Here is an 18,315-nt window from a genome sequence, read left to right on the forward strand (position 1 = left end):
GTATTTGTATAAGCAACGTAAATTAACATTTATATGCCCTGATATTTCAATAAAACAACGTTAGTCAGGCGTTAGTCACACTATTTTTGTCAAAAATAAAGTCATAGACTAAGATGTTAGATGTTCCATTGTTGGCTATATTCAAACTAATGAATACATATGATAAAATGTAGGCCTATAATCTTTTTTTTCTTTCTTTTTTTTTTTTACAAAGAAAGAGTACACTTGAAATATTGTTGAAATTGTAATTATTGTTGTAATTGTAACATTTTTAATAAAATAGCTAAACATATTTACAAGATAGATGTAAGCGAAATCTTAAATGGTCAATATAAGTATTCTTCTAAATACATTGTCCTTGCATTGTGGCTCAGTCAGTGTCACACCTTGAATGAATGGCTATTCAGAGTCATTATGCAGAGTGGGTGGGACATCCCAGGTGTAAACTACTCCTTCACGCCCCCCTCGCATATTGGCTTTCCAAGCAAAACCTGTTTTACACCATTTAAATCAATGTATTTTTTTTTGTGAACGATAAAGCAAGACTATTTTCACATAATTTTGAAGCCAGTACTCAAAGGTACAACATCAATTAGACAAAAGTCTTGTGGACACATATTTAATATGTGTTTTGTGGTCTTAATTCAGCCACTTTCATTTTTATTTTTTCCAATAACCACGCATAAACATTATTCTCTTAAAAATACAAACATCTACATACACATTGCTCGCATATTTTGGTAGCCCTGTTTGTGCTATATAGAGTGATTTTACACCTTTGCCATTAACATGTTTATAAATAACTGAAAAAAGCACAAATTTCAAGGCATGTCAGAACATCTCAAGGGCTCCAAAAACACCTTGGTCCCCAGAGGGTTAAAAAATGTCTGAGCTCATAAAAATAGTATTATAATAATAATAATATTTAGAATAATTAAAAATAATACATGATTTAAAAGATTAAATATTTGTTTTCTGCATTTTAATTACCGTATTCCTGAGGCGGCAATACAGTTGTATCATATCAAATGATACAACTAATTTGCCCGCTGTGTACAGAACATAAGAAAGGACATGGTGTTGAACAAAATTCGATTTTGTTCTTGTTCTTTGTTCCCATTACATTTTTTAATAAGATGATGTGTTCTGTCATGGACGACTAGACACTAGTCCAGCAGAGAGAAGGGCTTGAGTGGACACGCCCTGTGGTCCCATTTTTATGTCTTCATCCAGAGCCTTCATCAAAAGTGCCTTTTCCCCGCTTCGCAACGTAGCCATGCTACAGCTTTCCACCCCTGCAACACCCGTAACATCGACCACCACGGCATCCGTTTCAGGCCAAACGGAGGAGCGGGTGGGTTACTTAAACCTGGATATGTCTCACCAAGATATGTCTCACCAGCGCCCTCCGGCTTGTCAGAATCCTGGCATGCGTCGGGAACAGGAACGCCTTGACACCTTTCAAAATTGGCGTCTTGCACCAGTATCTCCAGCCGAGCTTGCCAAAAGTGGTTTCTACTACCTTGGTCAGGGCGACAGAGTGGCTTGCTTCAGTTGTGGAGGCCAGCTTAGCAACTGGGAACCGGGAGATCGGGCAGTATCAGAGCACCAGAGGCATTACCCCAACTGCCGCTTCGTTCGAGGTGACCGTGCAGATAATGTACCTTTATCTAGCCTTTCCAATGGATCGGCAATGCAACAGTGTGAGGAAAGGTCGCTCACATTTGTCAACTGGCCCTCAAGAATAACTGTTCGACCAGACCAATTGGCTAAGGCTGGTTTTTACTATGTTGGTCGTAATGATGACGTGAAGTGCTTTCGTTGCGATGGTGGACTCAGATGTTGGGAGTCTGGTGATGATCCATGGGTAGAACATGCCAAGTGGTTTCCAAGATGTGAATACCTGTTGCAAGAAAAGGGCCAAGAGTTTGTTCGTCAGATTCAAGCAAGATTTCCTTTTGTGTTTGAGCAGCTATTGACTAATGGAGACTCTGCTGCACACCTGGGTGCTGGAGAAGATGCAGTGATGATGAACAATCCTGCGGTGAAGTCTGCTTTAGAGATGGGATTTGAGCGTGGCCTGGTGAAGCAAACCGTTCAGAGCAAAATTCTCGCAAGTGGAGAAAATTACAAAACCGTTCAAGTGTTGGTGTGTGATTTACTAAGTGCAGAAGATGAGAAGAGAGAGGAGGCGCGAGAAAGTAAGTTTCTTACTTTTCTTAAGAAACATCATCTTGCCGTGTCACAGCGCCTAAAAAGTGTGCAGAGCTTAATGGACCATCTTCTAGAGGAGAACGTCATCTCACAGAAAGAGTATGACATTATTCGTAACTGCACTACAGTCAAGCAGCAGACAGGGCAGCTCATTGAGTTAGTCCTGTCGAAAGGAAATGCAGCGGCAGAGGTCTTCCGCAACTGGATCAAGAAGAATGATGTCTGTCTGCTGAGAGAACTGATGCCCCAGACAAATGAAGCTGCATCACCCAGTCAAGATCTTTCAGACTTGCCTATGGAGGAACAGTTAAGAAGACTTCAAGAGGAGCGCACATGCAAAGTTTGCATGGATAAGGAAGTGAACATTGTCTTCATGCCCTGTGGTCACCTAGTTGTGTGCAAAGAATGTGCGTCTTCTCTGCGCAAGTGTCCCATATGTAGAGGCTTGGTCAAAGGAGCTGTCCGTACTTTCCTATCATAAAGTTTTCCAATCATTTGGATTTAACTTGATGCATAAAAACAAAGGAGAAGTTTATTATTTTCACTCGATCCAGTAACAAACAGTTTTTGGATTTACAAACATTTAGAAAGTAGTTAGGATGTATTTCATTTTTAAGTTAATTTTACCGACTATTGTTAAAGTTCATAGACCTTTAGCGTATTGAGTTAAAATTAAAACATGATATCCATATCGCATCATTACCGAATTCAGGGGTGTTTAATAACTTCAATAGCACCAGCTGATTTAAGTTTTTCTTCAAACAAAAGTCATTTTCTACATGTGATCCTTGTCTTTGTTTCGCGGCATTTTTAAAACATAGAACCAGAGAACAGAGAACCTTGTGCGGCATATCGGCATAAAGGGTTAAAATATACATTTTAGCACTGGATCTAGCGATTCCAATTCATGTGAAGACTGTCGTATATGAACAAAGAGATATATAACAAATATGATATCCGGGGGAAAGTGTAAAGAAAACGCCATACAAAACATTACAATCACACCCGACAATACGATAAGTGTTACGCTAGCGATGTTAAACAGTTTCAAAACAGGATGTTTTAGAAGAAATGCAAACAAAATCTTTTAAACAAAGTCTTGTTTCAGAGTCGCTATGCTCCGGTGAAAACTATGTGAACTTTGATGATGCCGAGAACAATAGCGCAGTTAAACATGCGGTTCAGTATAAACAAGAATCCAACTCCAATGCGACTGTGCTTGTTTCACATATAACTATTGATTGTTAGATATAATAGTTAGATGATTTATCTAACCATTGAAATTTACGATATGTTAAAACATTTCGGCATTATGCAGAATAAAAAGAAGACCATAAAAAGAAGAACAATTATTAAGACACAACGTCTGTTTTCTGGACCGGGCCTAAAAGACAGATGCCTAAAAGTATTGGTGGGGCCAGAATAAAAAAAAATGAATCAACCCTCCCTTCACGTAAAAATACCACGTATCAACCGTAATTCATTAGCTTAACTGTTTTTTATTGACACACAAATGTGTAATAATAACAAAATAAGTGTAATAGTTAGACGAGTTTGAAGTGTAATACTCATCTTTGACGTCGATGTTTCGTAGACATAGCAGAAAGATTCACTCTCATACTAAACACTCTCGTGTAGAAGGACCTATAATGTATAGGATACATTCCTATATGAACATGTTTTGACCACACTCTGAGACTATGTTCTTTTTGCAAACTGTACAAAAACAAGATCAATTCAAAAGCTAAAACTGATCACTATAGTGGCTTTTCTGTATTTGTTTTAAATGGCTCATGATGATGAAGAATTAGAATTAGAATTTACTTTTGTGCAATTTTATCAGCAGGTTTTACCAAAGTGTGAAACTTTTGTTTAACAGCCTCAAGCTTTGATGAATATGCCTCTCTCAGTGCAATAGTTTAAGTGTAAAACAGTTTGTGTGATTCGTAGTTAGAGGGAAAGACTATCATTTAAATTATTAATGGCCATTTGGCTCTCAAAGAAAAGTCTTCACCTAAAACACATACAACATGAGAAACAGTGTCGTCTGCTATCTGAACAAGATGACTAAATCTAGCGGAGTAATAAAACCATCATTTGGAAACTTTTCTTAGCGATTTGGTCTTTTGAATCTTACATGGACATTCCTGTATAAAGATGATGTTTTAAAGTTAGTCCATAGGGTGTGGAACTTTGCATCACTATGGTGTGACAAAATACAGCCACAGATACACCCAAAGATACTAAGTAGGAGAATATCTAACTGTAGATTGCGAACATTGCATTATCTGTTTATTTGGGGTCAGATGTTGGGGTCAGATTGTGCCGGATGTTAGTAGGTATTAGTTAATAACAAACAAAAAGCTTTAAATCGACATAATATTAATAAAATATGGTATAATTACAGTTTGAAAATTTTTATTTACAAAGTTGTGCGTTGTGAGTGAGATGAATTAGAGATTAGAGAAATCTAACATTGCGTGGTTGCACTATGCCTGAAACCATCAACATCTAAACTAAACATTATCATGGTTTAGTTGTATTTCAAATCACTGTTTTTTCTTTTTTCTTAAAAATGATCTTGTTTAATCGTGTATTCAGTCCATATTTATCAGGTTGATATATAGAAATAAGCAAAAAGAACAAGTTAATGGCCTTGTGCCAGACTTTGTGACACTTAACTTTTTATTCTAACTTTAAAAACTGTAATACAGTATTTGATTTTTACACACGCAGTGTTTTCGCCAACTGACCTACCCCTGAAGTTATGACTTCTGAAGGCCTCTCATGTGCAGATTCGCTCGGTTGAAAAATGGTATGTTGTCATTTAACTCATTAAACATTAACTCTTTATTGTGATGCCCCCCAACAGATATTTTATTCTAATATTACTTATTCTAACCCTACCAGTCCACTAATACTCTACTAACACTAATGAGAGTTTACTTTACACACTCTGACTCTCACAAGCGAGTTAGTGGGCATGCAGGTGCAACACTACTATAGTCAACAACCAAATTATGACTTAAAACCGTTTTAAGTATTACATTAAAAAGGCATAATTGACAAAAATTGTAAATTATGACAAGTCGAAATTATGACTTAAAAAGTCGAAATTAAAATTATGACTATGCGTCATAATTATGAGATGATGACATACTAAATAGACATACTAAATAGATAAAGTAAATATTCCATAGTGAAATTTTCTGAATTCAATATAATTGTATTTTGTGAAAATGATTCAGTACTGAAACAGCATTTATGAGTTTTTACATATCTTCTGCTTGTTTCTGCAGTTCGTGTAGGCCTCTAAGACTATAAATGATTATTGATGAACTTGAATAACTTGAATTTTGTTGGCAATATATAAAAAAATTGTCTTCCCATACCGGGAGTCGAACCCGGGCAGCCTGGATGAAAATGTGAAAATACTGCCCCCGGCACATTTGAAAGGCCGCACTGCACGGTAAATTATTATGCAGGATCAAAGTTATGCAGGAGAAGGAATCCTCGTCGCCAAAAAGCAGAAATTTAATTGATCGGGATGTAAATAAATATCGGGATAGCTTTTCCCAGGTGGAAAGAGCTAATGAAGGAGAAAGACTTTGAAAGGGAAGTTGCCTGCTTTCTTCTCGACAGGTAAGTCAAAGTTACGGTCTAAATGACAAGCTTTTTTTCATTGCTTGGCCGTGTAAATCATTATATAGGCAGCATAACGGTAGAACATGTATAGTTAAACTCGATGATGTGCTATTGGAAGACATGTTGTCATAGCTTCTTGGCACATTTACCAAAGTTGCAAAAAGCGAGTAGATGGGAGAAATCCTTTTGGGAGGACTCCAAAATTGAGGAGGTCAAAGGGCATGCTTTCTGCTATAGCTCTCCCCAAAGTCTGTTCATGCGACCACCATCAACAAATGCTAACATTTGAAACTTCTACATATATTTTGAGTAGATAACCGATAGTATATTCTCAGTAAAGGGTTTCACCTTGTGTGTTTCCGCACTGATTAAGGGTAGTTCGGGAGATACAAGTAAAAATGATCTTATAGATCATAGCTACCAGTAAGATTAAATATTCGCTCAAGACCAACTTTACTTATCACACATTGCATCTCTGAAATCGTGTGGTGATTTTCCAAATGATACAACTTAGTCTAAATAAGAGCAACGTGAAGTCCTCGGATTTCTTAAAAACATTGTGACAAACATGTTGTATGGACAAAAGATCTATGATCTAAGCACAGTTTTTCAACAATCTAAAGTTTTTGAACAGATGCTGTTTAGTAACAATAATACCCAAGTCTTCTAAGAAGATAAATAGAAGATATGGTTTTAATAAAACTTTAAAGATTTGATTTAAACTTTTAAGGTTATGCTTTTAAATGAATTTAGTATAAACTCTGGATGCTCTGAAATGCAGACTAGATTTACTGCGACATTGTCCCCCCCCCCCCGAGACTCATCTGGTATGTCGCCCTATATCCTGAAGCTTCAGTTCACACTGTAGTTTATCACCGGGAGGGTCTGGGGCTGTTATAGGACAACTTAAACTATTTGCTTTTTTGGATTGTTTTTATCATTGCATAAAGAACTACTTCGCCTCTCTGGAAATGTAAGGTATTTTTATTTAGCTAAAACTTTGTTTACATTTTATTAAATTATTTATTTTATTTCATTTTTAAAAAATGTAGTTTTCTGTGATGGTGTACATGATCGAAGTATCATGTGTGTACATGTTTAGGGTGTACATGATCGAATATGCAGTTACGGTACAAAAATCATTATGTTAGAGAGAACCGCTCTGTGATTTTATATTATAAACAATTAATTTATATACTTTTAAAGAATAGAATGTTTTTCAACTTCAGTTAGTCTGATAATAGGAATCCCCTTTCTCACCTCAGGAATGTAAGGTGTTTTTATTTATATACTTAATTATTTAGCTAAAACTTTGTTTACATTTTAGTAGTATATGTTATTATTTATTGGTTATATGAATATATATATATTAATAATAATTTAATTTAAAATAGAAATTAGTTTATTTTTTAGAACCGTGTGTGTGCACAAAATGATATTAAATGATTTACTTATTTCATTTTTTGAAAATGTAGTTTTCTGTGTTTAGGTGTACATCATTATAGCTATGGAAAGCCATACAAATTGAAACCCCCGCATGGACAAAAAATGCTGATTGAATCTTTTCATATAAATGAGATATAAGATGACTAAGTACAGTTTTTCAACAATCTAAAGTTTTTGAACAGACATTGTTTAATAACAATTATACTTTAGGTCACCGTTAAACAAAATCATTACAGTAATCTTCTAAAAGATAAATAGAAGATATGAATGTATTGAAACTTTAAATATTTGATTTAAACTTTTAAGGTTATGCTTTTAAATGAGAGAGAGAGAGAACCACTCTGTGATTTTATATTATTTATATACTTTTAAAGAATAGAATGTGTTATTGGAAGATGGATTTTATTATTTTTGTTTATCTAAAACAATTGGTTTCAGTAGATATTTTTATAACCATTTCATTTATATACTTATAAAGAACAGAATGTTTTTTTCAACTTTAGTTGGTGTGAGATACACTTCACAGTTTCACTGTTACCTATGGAATGTGGAGGAGCAGAAGGAGGGGGATGTCAGAAAGCAGAGGACGCGCGCATAGACACACAGACACGCGCGCGGCTCCTTTACTGCTTTGACACACATACATAGATGCGTGCTCCCTATGTTTTGAGGCAGTGTGAGGTCATTCAGGAATGACTATATGAATTCAGTAAAAACAAGTTGTGTAAAACAATATTGTGAACCCATTCATAAACTTGTTTAACTCTCTAAACATTTAACTGATTGTAATTTTGTGACATTGTTTAATCACAGTGCCTTGATGCTCTCTGGAATACGATGTGCTCTGGCTTTTACTTTGAGAAGCATTCTGATCTGTGAGTTAGAGCCCCGCTGGTGTAAAGAGAGGCCAGAGGGCCCTGATTTCTAAACACGTAAGATGATTTTTTATTTCCGTGAACCCGTTTCATACATTGCATTTTTTGTGGACATTGATGTGTTAAGAGCTTATTCAACTCTCTAAAATAAAGTAAGATGATTTTTATTCTTTTGATTATCTAAAGCTGAATTATTGGTTTCAGTAGATTTTTATATTTTAAAAAGAACTGAATGTTTTTCAACTTTAGCAAGATATTTTATTTTATATTATTGTGTGAAATATAAAACATTATTATCACTTTCACCATGCTCAGGAATGTGGATGGGGGATCCTGTTACAGATGTCAGAGCTCACAGAAAGAGGAGGCGCGCATAGATGCAGGCACACGCGCCCCTGATGACACGTGCGCGCACCACTCTGAGTGCTCTGGTGAGGCGTTCAGGAAACACAGTGTTTTTTGTTTTACCACTTTTAATCATTTAAAAACATTATTACAACTTTTAATAGTGTATTCAATTTAAAACATTTTTAAAAAGATATCTTTTAAACTTTAAAGGATTATACTTTGAAATAAATTCAGCACCTGATATCTTGATCGCTGAGTCAGAGACCAACAAGACTTAGGCTACAAACATGTAAGGTGATTTTTTATTCTTTTGTTTATCTAAAACTAAAACTATTGGTTTTAGTAAGCTTTTAAAAGAACAGAATATTTTCAACCTTATAGTTAAATTGCTTTAGATTATATAATTTATGTTATACACTTTTAAAAAGAACTTTAGCATGATAATTATTATATAATTTATATTATATAAAGGATGTTTTACATATGAATGTGAAATAACTAAATGTTTTTTCAACCTTTAATTGTTTTAGATTATATAAAGGATAGAATGTTTTACATATGAATGTGAAATAACTAAATGTTTTTTCAACCTTTAATTGTTTTAGGTTATATAAATTATAGAATGTTTTATATATAAAATGTGAAATAACTGAATGTCACATATATGAAATAACTGCAGGCACAGGCACAAGCACAAGCCATATAACCACACACGCACACACATAACTGGGACAAAGTTCAAACAACCGGCAAAACTATGATTTAGTACTAGCTAGGTCATAGTTCAAAACTAACTGTCAAAAACCATGATCGATAGGCCAAAGGTTAATCCCATGACCTCATAAAGGAAGTTCAACCCATCAATCATAAAGGTCACCGGAAGTTCAACCTGTCAAAAGGTCAAAGGTCAAAGTCATTAATCATTTTGACACATGGTGTCCTATACATACTACTGACCTCCTGCCCCCCCCCCCCATCTAAAAAAAAATTTCCTTGGGGGTGGCTATGGGGTTATGGGCAGGAACAGACACCGGCTCAGGAACAGACACTGGCTCAGGAACAGACACCCGCTCAGCAACAGGCGTGGCGGCGGTCATCTCTGCTGAGGGCTCAGGCGACGTGGCGGCGGCCATATTTGCTGAGGGCTTCAGGTTCAGGCGTGGCGGCGGCCATTTCTGCTGAGGGCTCGTGAAGAAACTCAGGCTGAGGGGATATTGTGGGCTTGTGGAGCTTGTGCATACGTTTAAAAATTAAATATTTATATATAAATATTTTTGTGTAATTAATAGACATCTCTCTGCTGGCATATGCATAACTTCTCCAGGAAGCAACTTCTGACTCAATGTGGCTTTAATCCTATATAGCGGTTTACGACACCCCTATACAACCCCTCCAGCGGGGCGGGCTGAACTCTATTAGTTGTCCTGATAAACTCTACACGGAGCTCAGCCTCAGTTATCGCACACAACCCCGTTTTTCCTAACTGAAGGGCTCTAGCTCTACTAGCCGTGGACTGCTGACAAGGACCATTGTCTGGTTGTTACATGGACTGTCAAAATCCGCTTCGCTGAGCCTGATGCAAACTCTGCTTCTTTGACTCTCGCTTCTGACCCAAAAACCCAAACTTCCGAGCGTTAACGCACTAGGTCTGGACGATTGTGCCGCAAGGACTCACTCAGGAGATTCCAGGAACTAACTTTATCTTTCATAAATCTAAAAACTTCTGAAAGGGCTAAACAAAAACTGATGGAGAGCAACTCCCTGTTGAGTTCTGGCAATGCGGGGCACAAGTATCATCTGGCGTGTGAGTGCACCACGGGCAATGAGTGTCATTTCAGAGCTACGCTAGTATGTTTAAAGATCATTTTAGAGGCCAGATGGTTGGCTTGATGCACAGGATCATCGATGCTGCATGTGATATGAAAAACGATTGTGCGCAGGATACCAAACGTGTTACAAATCTCAAAAATTAAATGGATGTCGTAAGAGGCTTGACAAAGTCATGGACTGATGTAACGCCCATGTTTTTTAATGGCAAAGAGCCTAACGGCGTAATCCTCAGAAAAGTTATACATGTGTTGCGTGAATGTAGTGAATGTAGTGATGAATTAGGAGTACCTGAAATACTCTGTATCTGTACATTTGTAACGGATCTCTGTGTGTCACTGCTGTCAAAAAATGCAAAAACTGACATTGGTGAAATAGTCTGGTCAGCTATACCCTAGAGCAAAACATGATAGCCTGCAGAGATTTTCTATTCTGGTTAGACCATCTGTAAATGTCATTATTGTTTTACTTTATGTATGTATTGCCGGTCTATCGTTTTCTTCACTACCTCAATTAGGGATGCACGATGATATCGGCACAACATCGGTATCGGCCGATAAAAGCTTTAAATGACCATCATCGGCATCGGCTGATATTATCATTTCTGCCGATGAGCCTTGCCGATAGGGTGGTGTTTCCTATGTGCACGTGACGACCGTGCATGAGGGCCAGCAGCTTAACATGTGGAGGCATTTCGAGCATGGGCGTCAGTTTGGTTTGAAATGTGCTGGGGACAGAGACGCATTCGCAAGTGCATTTTCAGAAGTGCTGGGTACAATGACGCAGTAATTTTTTTTCTCTTTCGTGCAGGTCATGTTTTGAAAGACGATGTCCTGTAGCTTACTAATGTAAACTCTCCAAGCTACTATGCTCTCCACAGAGCATAAAATATTCATTTTATTTTATTTTTTGTGTTCGCATTTATGAGGAAAAACAGTGACAGTTCTCAGTTACGGACGTGACCGCTCTGAAAGCGGCACTAAAAGAGACTGCTTTAAAACTTTCACAGAGACCTCAAACAGAAAGCACAAAGCCTTTCTTATGGTGCGTTCACACCGGACGCAAATAGCACGTCAGGCGCGAGTGATTTCAATGTTAAGTCAATGCAAAGACGCGTTACGCGCGTAAAAAATTCCTGCGGTGCGAATGAGGCGTAGAGCGCGGCGCGGTAGACGCGAATACGCCTCATTCGCGTATGGCGCGAATTGAGCGTCTGACGCGTTAAGCGCATTACGCGCAAATTATTTTATTAGTGTTATTTGTGCATTCACGCGTTTGACGCGAATTCGCGCCTGCCGCCCGAGTTGAAAAATCGGAACGTCTGCGTCAATTCGCGCCGCGTTAACCAATAGGAGCCTTGCTGCTGTCACCTGGTGAAGTGACGGGATAAACTCCCGCGTGGAGTTTCATTCATTTAAAATGGAGGAAAAATTTATTTTTGCCGTGAGCAGTCACCCAGAGCTATACAATAGCAGTTCTTATTTTTACAGAGACAGGAATAAAAAGGACCTTGCTTGGAAAAGGGTCAGTGAGGAGATAGGGCAAACTGGTGAGTTGTAAACATGTACACATTTCACTTTTGAGTCACGTTATTGACCTTGCCGCTATATTCCCGCTATACAGCTAAGTTATTTTTCGCTAACAAGATAATGTGTTTATTCAGAGGAAGTTCGCAGGAAAAAATGGAAAAGCCTCAGGGACACGTACCTGAAGGAGTAGAGGAAGGAGATGGAGAAGAGGAGTGGATCAGCAGCAGGGTCTGTGAAGAGGTGGAAATTCTCTCAGATCTTGGGATTCCTCGACCTGGCAACATGGAGGGGGTCGAGGCCCAGATCGAAGAGGACTACCACCTCGAGGACCAGGGACAGCCTGAAGAGATATCAGGGGAGACAGTGACAGGTGTGTTTCCAGTCAAGGCATTTATGCTGTCATGTTTACAGATGAAGAAAATGCAATCTATCTATGACTATTGTTACCAATGTGTTTAACATAATAACATTTAAATGTTTAAAATAACATTTAATATTGTCTTGACAGAGGCAAATTATCAAAGAGGGGATCATCCAAGATTCCCTGCCTCTCCTCCTGTCTCCCCAGTCCCTGGTCCCTCAGCCCCTGCTGCTGAACCCACAGGTGAGTGAAGGCAATCGTACAAACAATATTTCAACATGTTATGAGCTCTAGTCCCCTTACCAATAATCACTGTATTTGTAAATGCAGACACAAATCCATTGCAATGTATGGAACCAACCAAACATACTTTATAGCTACTGTTCATTTGCATGTTTATCTATGTATATGTCTGAAGTATATTTATTTATTTATTAATTAAAGGATAGTCTCTAACTTATAACTTTAAGTAATTAAAGCCTATAACTTTAATTACTTAAAATATGTTAAAGCAAGTTAAAAACAGTATCACATTTGCATTTAAATTAAAATTTTAAATCATGTACCATCTTTCTGCCTTCTCATTGCAGTGCTGTGTTGTATTTTTTTTATTTCACAGGCCAACAGAGGAGGAGAGCCCGCCGGCGGCCCCGTGAGCGGTCCCAGGATGGTCCGTCGGAGGTGGAGCAGGCGCTGATGGAGCTTCTGTCACAACCTCCGGCGCGACCACCAGCCCCACCGCCACTGTCCGCCGATGAGCACTTCCTCCTCAGCCTTCTGCCTTTTCTGCAGAGCATGCCGCCTCATATAAAAGAAAATATATAAATTGACGATGGAAAACAGCATCACTGTGTTAAATTTGGAGCAATTTGACCCCCCATAGTAGGTTTTTAAAAAAAATTAGGCAGCAGGCTCTGCAGGAAACGCAGAATGCCCTCCTTCCTTTTCTCCTACATGTTGTTCCCTGTGGCTTTTCCACCTTCCAAGCGAGGTCCTTCTTATTCCTGTCTCTTTGTAAATAGTTTGTACGTTCAGTTTTTTTATTTTTAAATTCTGTTCATATTGTTAAATATAAATGTTCTATATTAATTTTATTTAAACCAATAAATTATTTTTAAATATGACTAAATGCCTCGTGTGGTTCTAATGCACAACAAAACAAATCTTATCACATAACTTGATTTTTAATATTTTTTAATATACGAGATGTATTAATTTAGTATTTAATGTTATTTATTCCATATCTAAATATAGATTATATGAAACATCATTGTAATGTAAAGACAACCAAAAAAAAAGAAAGGTTCACTTTTGGAGGCTGGCTCCATTTATTTATTAAAAAATAAATAAATCATTTTACCTTGTATACAAACATTGAAAACCTATAATTTTGAAAAGGTTAGTCAGAGTTTAAACTTAATACATGTGCATGTTGTGGACCTGACAGCCTGGAACTGAGGCTGACAACCTGGAAAAAAAATACTAAATATTATAATGGAGGAAAACTGTTTTTAGAAAAACATGCTCTTTATAGGTTTGTGGGTGGCTCTTAAAAGAGCCGTTGTGGGGAAGTCATGAGGAGGACTTCAAATGCTACTCCGTCGGCTGCCATGGTACTGCTCCCTCCGCCGAGAAGTGTTCCATGAAAACCTCCCTCACCTGGAGTGCCTCTCTGGAGGAGTTGTTGGCTGCAACTCGACCCAGACCTGGCAGTGGCTCATCTCCAGCATGCCCCGTGCCCCTCACAGTAGGTGCCTCTCTCCCTTCCGAATACCGCATGAAGTTGTGGAGAACACACGTCGCCTTCACACACTTCTCCGCAACTTCAGGGTGGACCTCGATAAGGCGGCGGTACATCCTCCACTGTGAGGAGAGTATGCCAAAGCCGTTCTCCACCACCAGCCTGGCTCTGGAGAGGCGGTAATTGAAGACACGCCTCTCTGGAGGAAGCGTGCGTCCAGGGAAGGGCCGCATGAGGTTCCTCCGCAGCGGGAACGCCTCATCAGCCACGAAGACATGGGGCTGGGGTCCTCTGTCTTCAGCACCAGGTAGAGGGTGATCAGGAGGCAGATGAAGAGTGCCAGCCCGGAGAGCCTGTTCAAAGGCAGAGTTTGCCAGAATCCCACCGTCACTGGTCCTGCCGTACCCCCCAACATCGATCACCCGGAAGCGATACTTCGCATCCACAACTGCAAGCAGAGCGATGGAGAACGTTCCCTTGTAGTTGTGGAACTGGGATCCTGAGTTGGGGGGTGCCTTGATCACCACATGCATCCCATCCACCGCACCAACGCACAGAGGGAAGTTCCACTGCTCCTGAAATCCCTCTGCGATGGACCTCCAGTCATCAGTGGATGTAGTCCAGCCATGTAGTCCTCCACAAGGCAGTCCCAGATGGCAGTCACTACCTGGGCGACGATCTGGCACACGGTGGAGACACCAACTCGGTAGCTGGACGCTATCGTCCTGAATGACTCCCCAGTGGTTAGAAACCTAGAAAACATTGTTATAAATATTATTACAAGTACACTTGTAGTTACATATTAAACTATACAATCAACAAGTATACTATTAAATGGTTTATGGTATATTAAAATGCCAATAATCAAGCACTACATATAGACAATAATCAAGCACTACATATTGCTTACAGATAGAGATATTTAATTTCTAGGTTAATGTCTAGGTTATAGCAGTTAACTCAGTATCACTAGAAAGATCACTGTGTTTACACAGAGAAACATGACAGTATCACGTCTGCCAAGAATATTTTAATGTCTAGGTTATAGCAGTTAACTCAGTATCACTAGAAAGAGCGCCAACAGTGGTATCCGTACCACAGTTTTAAAAAAACATTGATAGCATATGTTAGAATATTGAATATACTGTATTTAAAATATCATATACATTTACTAACCGAAGACAGATGGACAGGCGCTCCGCAGCCGGGATAGAGCGCCTGTAGTTGGTGTCCTGGAGGGTGATCCTCGCTCCGATGCAGGACAGCAGGTCATCGAACTGGGTGCGGGACAGGCGGAAGTACCGCTGAAAGCGGCCGTCATCCAGGCGCAGCTCCTGGAGCAAATGATGAAACTCGCCGAACTGGGTTCGCCTCCGAAGGGTCTGGTGGACCCAAATACGGCGACGACGATCCCTACGCCGCTGTTCTGCTCTCCAGAACAAATACAGAGCGGTGACTCTCTCGATAAATGACCGATCAACAACAGACATCTTGTAAAAAGATGGCCGCCAACAGGGTTCGAAACATTTGAAACTTTCGCCTCTGACGCACGAGACGCGCGTAAATTTCGCTTCAAATTTTTGTTTTTACACGCGTCAACTTCGCTCTTGAAACGCGAATTAACACAAAGTGGTCAAGCGTCAAACTAGACGCGGCAGGCGCGAATTTGAAGCGATATTCGCGTCCGGTGTGAACGCAGCATAAGTGAATTTCGTTTTGTATTAATTGTATCTTAATTTTAATCAATGTTTCATCAACCAATTGCCTGGATTTAATAAATAATAAGTAAAGCAGATAATAGATATCACGACACGGAGGCACCCGCGATTGAACTGGAGCTAGTCTCATAAATTAAACGAAACTCAGCATAGCCTACTTGCCTCACAGACCTGAGAAATACATCTATTATCTACAGAACGCTTGAAATCATATTTTTAAACAGAACAATTCAAAACGAAAGAAAACTATGTAATCCGAAATGTGCATTTTTCTCTGGCGCGTTCACTACTGCGAAGATCGCGAGTCATCGTCAACTTCATCTTTGCAGCCGACACAGAAAACACTTGTTTTATTAATAAACAATTAAAATGTCTCCTTGCTATATTTGACATATTCATAATCATTACTTTTGTGGTTCGTTGTGACAGCTTTTTGTTGCTTTATTGGCAGCGCCACCCTTACATGTTACATGAACGGGTCGCCACTGCATCAGCACCAAAAACAGGGGAGCATTCGGTAGACCTGTTCAAGTAGAAGATGTACATTTTTTATTTGAAAATTTATTTTTATTTATTTTACTCCTAAGGACTGAAGTTTGAAGTCTGAACTTAAAAATAAAATGTGGCACTGGCATATCATTTATTCTCCAAGTGAAATAATTTGCCTATATTTCAGGGGTGAATGTCTGTCTACATTTGTAAAATTATACATTTATGGTAGAATCAAATGTTGTTTTGTTTGTCTTGTGTATTGCCTTATCTACAACACATGAGTGTAATATGGTAAAGGTAGTACAGGAGACAGACTTGAATTTCTCTCAGGGGGAAATTTATCAGGGGGAAAATGTGTATATATATCGGTATCGGTATCGGCATCGAACAAAATTAGTTTGAAAATATCGGCATCTCGAATATTGGCCAAAATGCAATATCGTGCATCCCTAACCTCAATGTATGAATGTTTACTCAAAAGTATAATGTTGACATTAAATAAAAAAAATAAAAAAAATATGTTGTTGCAATGTCTGAGCTCATAAAAATAGCATTACACAACTTATTCTTTAGGAGGTAAAAAAATAAAAAATAATAATGTGTGAATTGTTCGCCATAAGTTCCTAACAGCTGATCATTCAGTAATTCACCTTCAACATTTACTGAAAGTGATGAATTGAGGAAAAGACTGTAAAACGTTTATGAACAACACATGATTTATAAGATAAATTATACACATGCCAAAGTATATACATTATTATTAAACACCGACCTCTAAAACATGCTGAGATATCAACATTGACTAGATTTGTATATTTTCAGAAGATTATGTGAAAATAATGTGCTTGTGCAAAACTCTCCCACAATGCAATGGAGTGGTTGCCAGTTCTTCATGGTAAAATTGGGTAAACGTACAATCGGTTTATATCAAATGTAGTTTTACTAATCAAACTGCAGCCTTTCAGAATATAAAACATATCAGATTCATTGAGGGATAGTGTGATTTAAGGAGACAATAAAGGCATTGCACTTTTTTAAAGTCTATTAAAAGATGCTGTGAAAACCTCTGGAGAATCTCTCTAGTGTTTGTGATGTCCTGTTCACCATTGCATTATTATAGATGTACAGCACCTTCAGTAAACACACACACAGCTCTCTTATTGAACCCTCTGGCTCCATCTAGTGGCAGATAGAAGTTCATGTTCTATTGATATTATAATTCCAATGACTAAACATGACATTTCTTGGTTGTATGTAGTTGTGTTGTATGGTAGTTGACACAGAACATAATTTACTTTGTGTTCTGAAATCATGAAATGTAAATGGCACAGATTTACTCGCATCCTGCATGTTCACAAAGAAAGAGTGAATCATTCTGGAGGAATGAAACTTTGACCTAATTGAATAAGTACATAGAGCCTTTGTCCATGCAGATTGCAGTTTTTGATGACTAAATCAGAGATGAAAGGAAGGAAGCAGAAAAACTCAAGTTCACCTGTCATCAGTGATGCTGATGTTCCTCTGACAGCTGCTGTCCGAGGTGCTGAATCCACATCAAACCTTCATATTATTATTGCCTTTATGCATAAAGTATCCAAACAAATCCAGATGTGGTCTGTTTCCTCCTAAAAAGATGTTAATGTTTCTTACAAGTGATAAAAATGTTAAGAAGTACCAGATGGAATTATTTTTATTTTATTTTTGCATTTCAACGGTTTTTTATACAGGCTCTAGGGAGTGAACTTACATGAAAATTATACTTTCGCCCTCTAGGGGAAGATTTGATGAAGCAATGGAAGTAGATAAAACAAGTCTCAGCATTTCAATGTTTGTCCAGTTTGTGTATTTAAAAGGGTTATTTCACCCAAAAAGGAAAATCCTGTCAGTAATTACTCACCCTCATGTCGTTCCAAACCGGTAAGACTTTCGTTCATTTTCCGAACACAAATGAAAATATTTGTACTAAAATCTGAGCGATTTCTGTCTCTCCATTGACATATGCCACTAACACTTTGATGCTTCAAAAAGGTAATAAAGAGATTGTAAAACTAATCCATATGAATTGAGCGGTTTAGTAAAAAAAAATTAAGAGGCTCGATCACTTTATATGATGAACAGA

At 38.2% G+C, this 18,315-nt stretch overlaps 3 protein-coding genes and 1 long non-coding RNA gene across 4 annotated transcripts; 3 read left to right on the forward strand and 1 right to left on the reverse strand.

The window, feature by feature from the left end:
• Positions 1 to 1,276: 1,276 nt before the first annotated feature.
• Positions 1,277 to 2,695, forward strand: LOC309495543 (putative inhibitor of apoptosis; the record flags this gene model as incomplete). The annotated part of the gene is made up of 1 exon (XM_082165325.1): positions 1,277 to 2,695. The coding sequence occupies one exon, from the start codon at positions 1,277 to 1,279 to the stop codon at positions 2,693 to 2,695; it is 1,419 nt and encodes a 472-aa protein (XP_082021451.1).
• Positions 2,696 to 6,682: 3,987 nt separating this feature from the next.
• Positions 6,683 to 8,744, forward strand: LOC309495358. Its single transcript, XR_014204629.1, has 3 exons — positions 6,683 to 6,832; positions 8,119 to 8,237; positions 8,496 to 8,744. It is a non-coding gene; the product is annotated as an uncharacterized lncRNA (long non-coding RNA).
• A 3,108-nt stretch (positions 8,745 to 11,852) lies between these two features.
• LOC309495544 (uncharacterized protein) lies at positions 11,853 to 13,070 on the forward strand (the record flags this gene model as incomplete). Its single annotated transcript, XM_082165326.1, has 3 exons — positions 11,853 to 12,254; positions 12,393 to 12,488; positions 12,865 to 13,070. Exons 1-3 carry the CDS (start codon positions 12,005 to 12,007, stop codon positions 13,068 to 13,070), a joined length of 552 nt encoding a protein of 183 aa, XP_082021452.1. The 5' UTR covers positions 11,853 to 12,004.
• Positions 13,071 to 13,598: 528 nt separating this feature from the next.
• LOC309495939 (putative nuclease HARBI1) lies at positions 13,599 to 14,519 on the reverse strand (the record flags this gene model as incomplete). The annotated part of the gene is made up of 2 exons (XM_082165875.1): positions 13,599 to 13,713; positions 13,905 to 14,519. 2 exons carry the CDS (start codon positions 14,517 to 14,519, stop codon positions 13,645 to 13,647), a joined length of 684 nt encoding a protein of 227 aa, XP_082022001.1. The 3' UTR covers positions 13,599 to 13,644.
• Positions 14,520 to 18,315: the final 3,796 nt, after the last annotated feature.

This window comes from Leuciscus leuciscus (assembly GCF_965113295.1).
Source record: "Leuciscus leuciscus genome assembly, chromosome: 3".
NCBI lineage: Eukaryota > Metazoa > Chordata > Actinopteri > Cypriniformes > Leuciscidae > Leuciscus > Leuciscus leuciscus.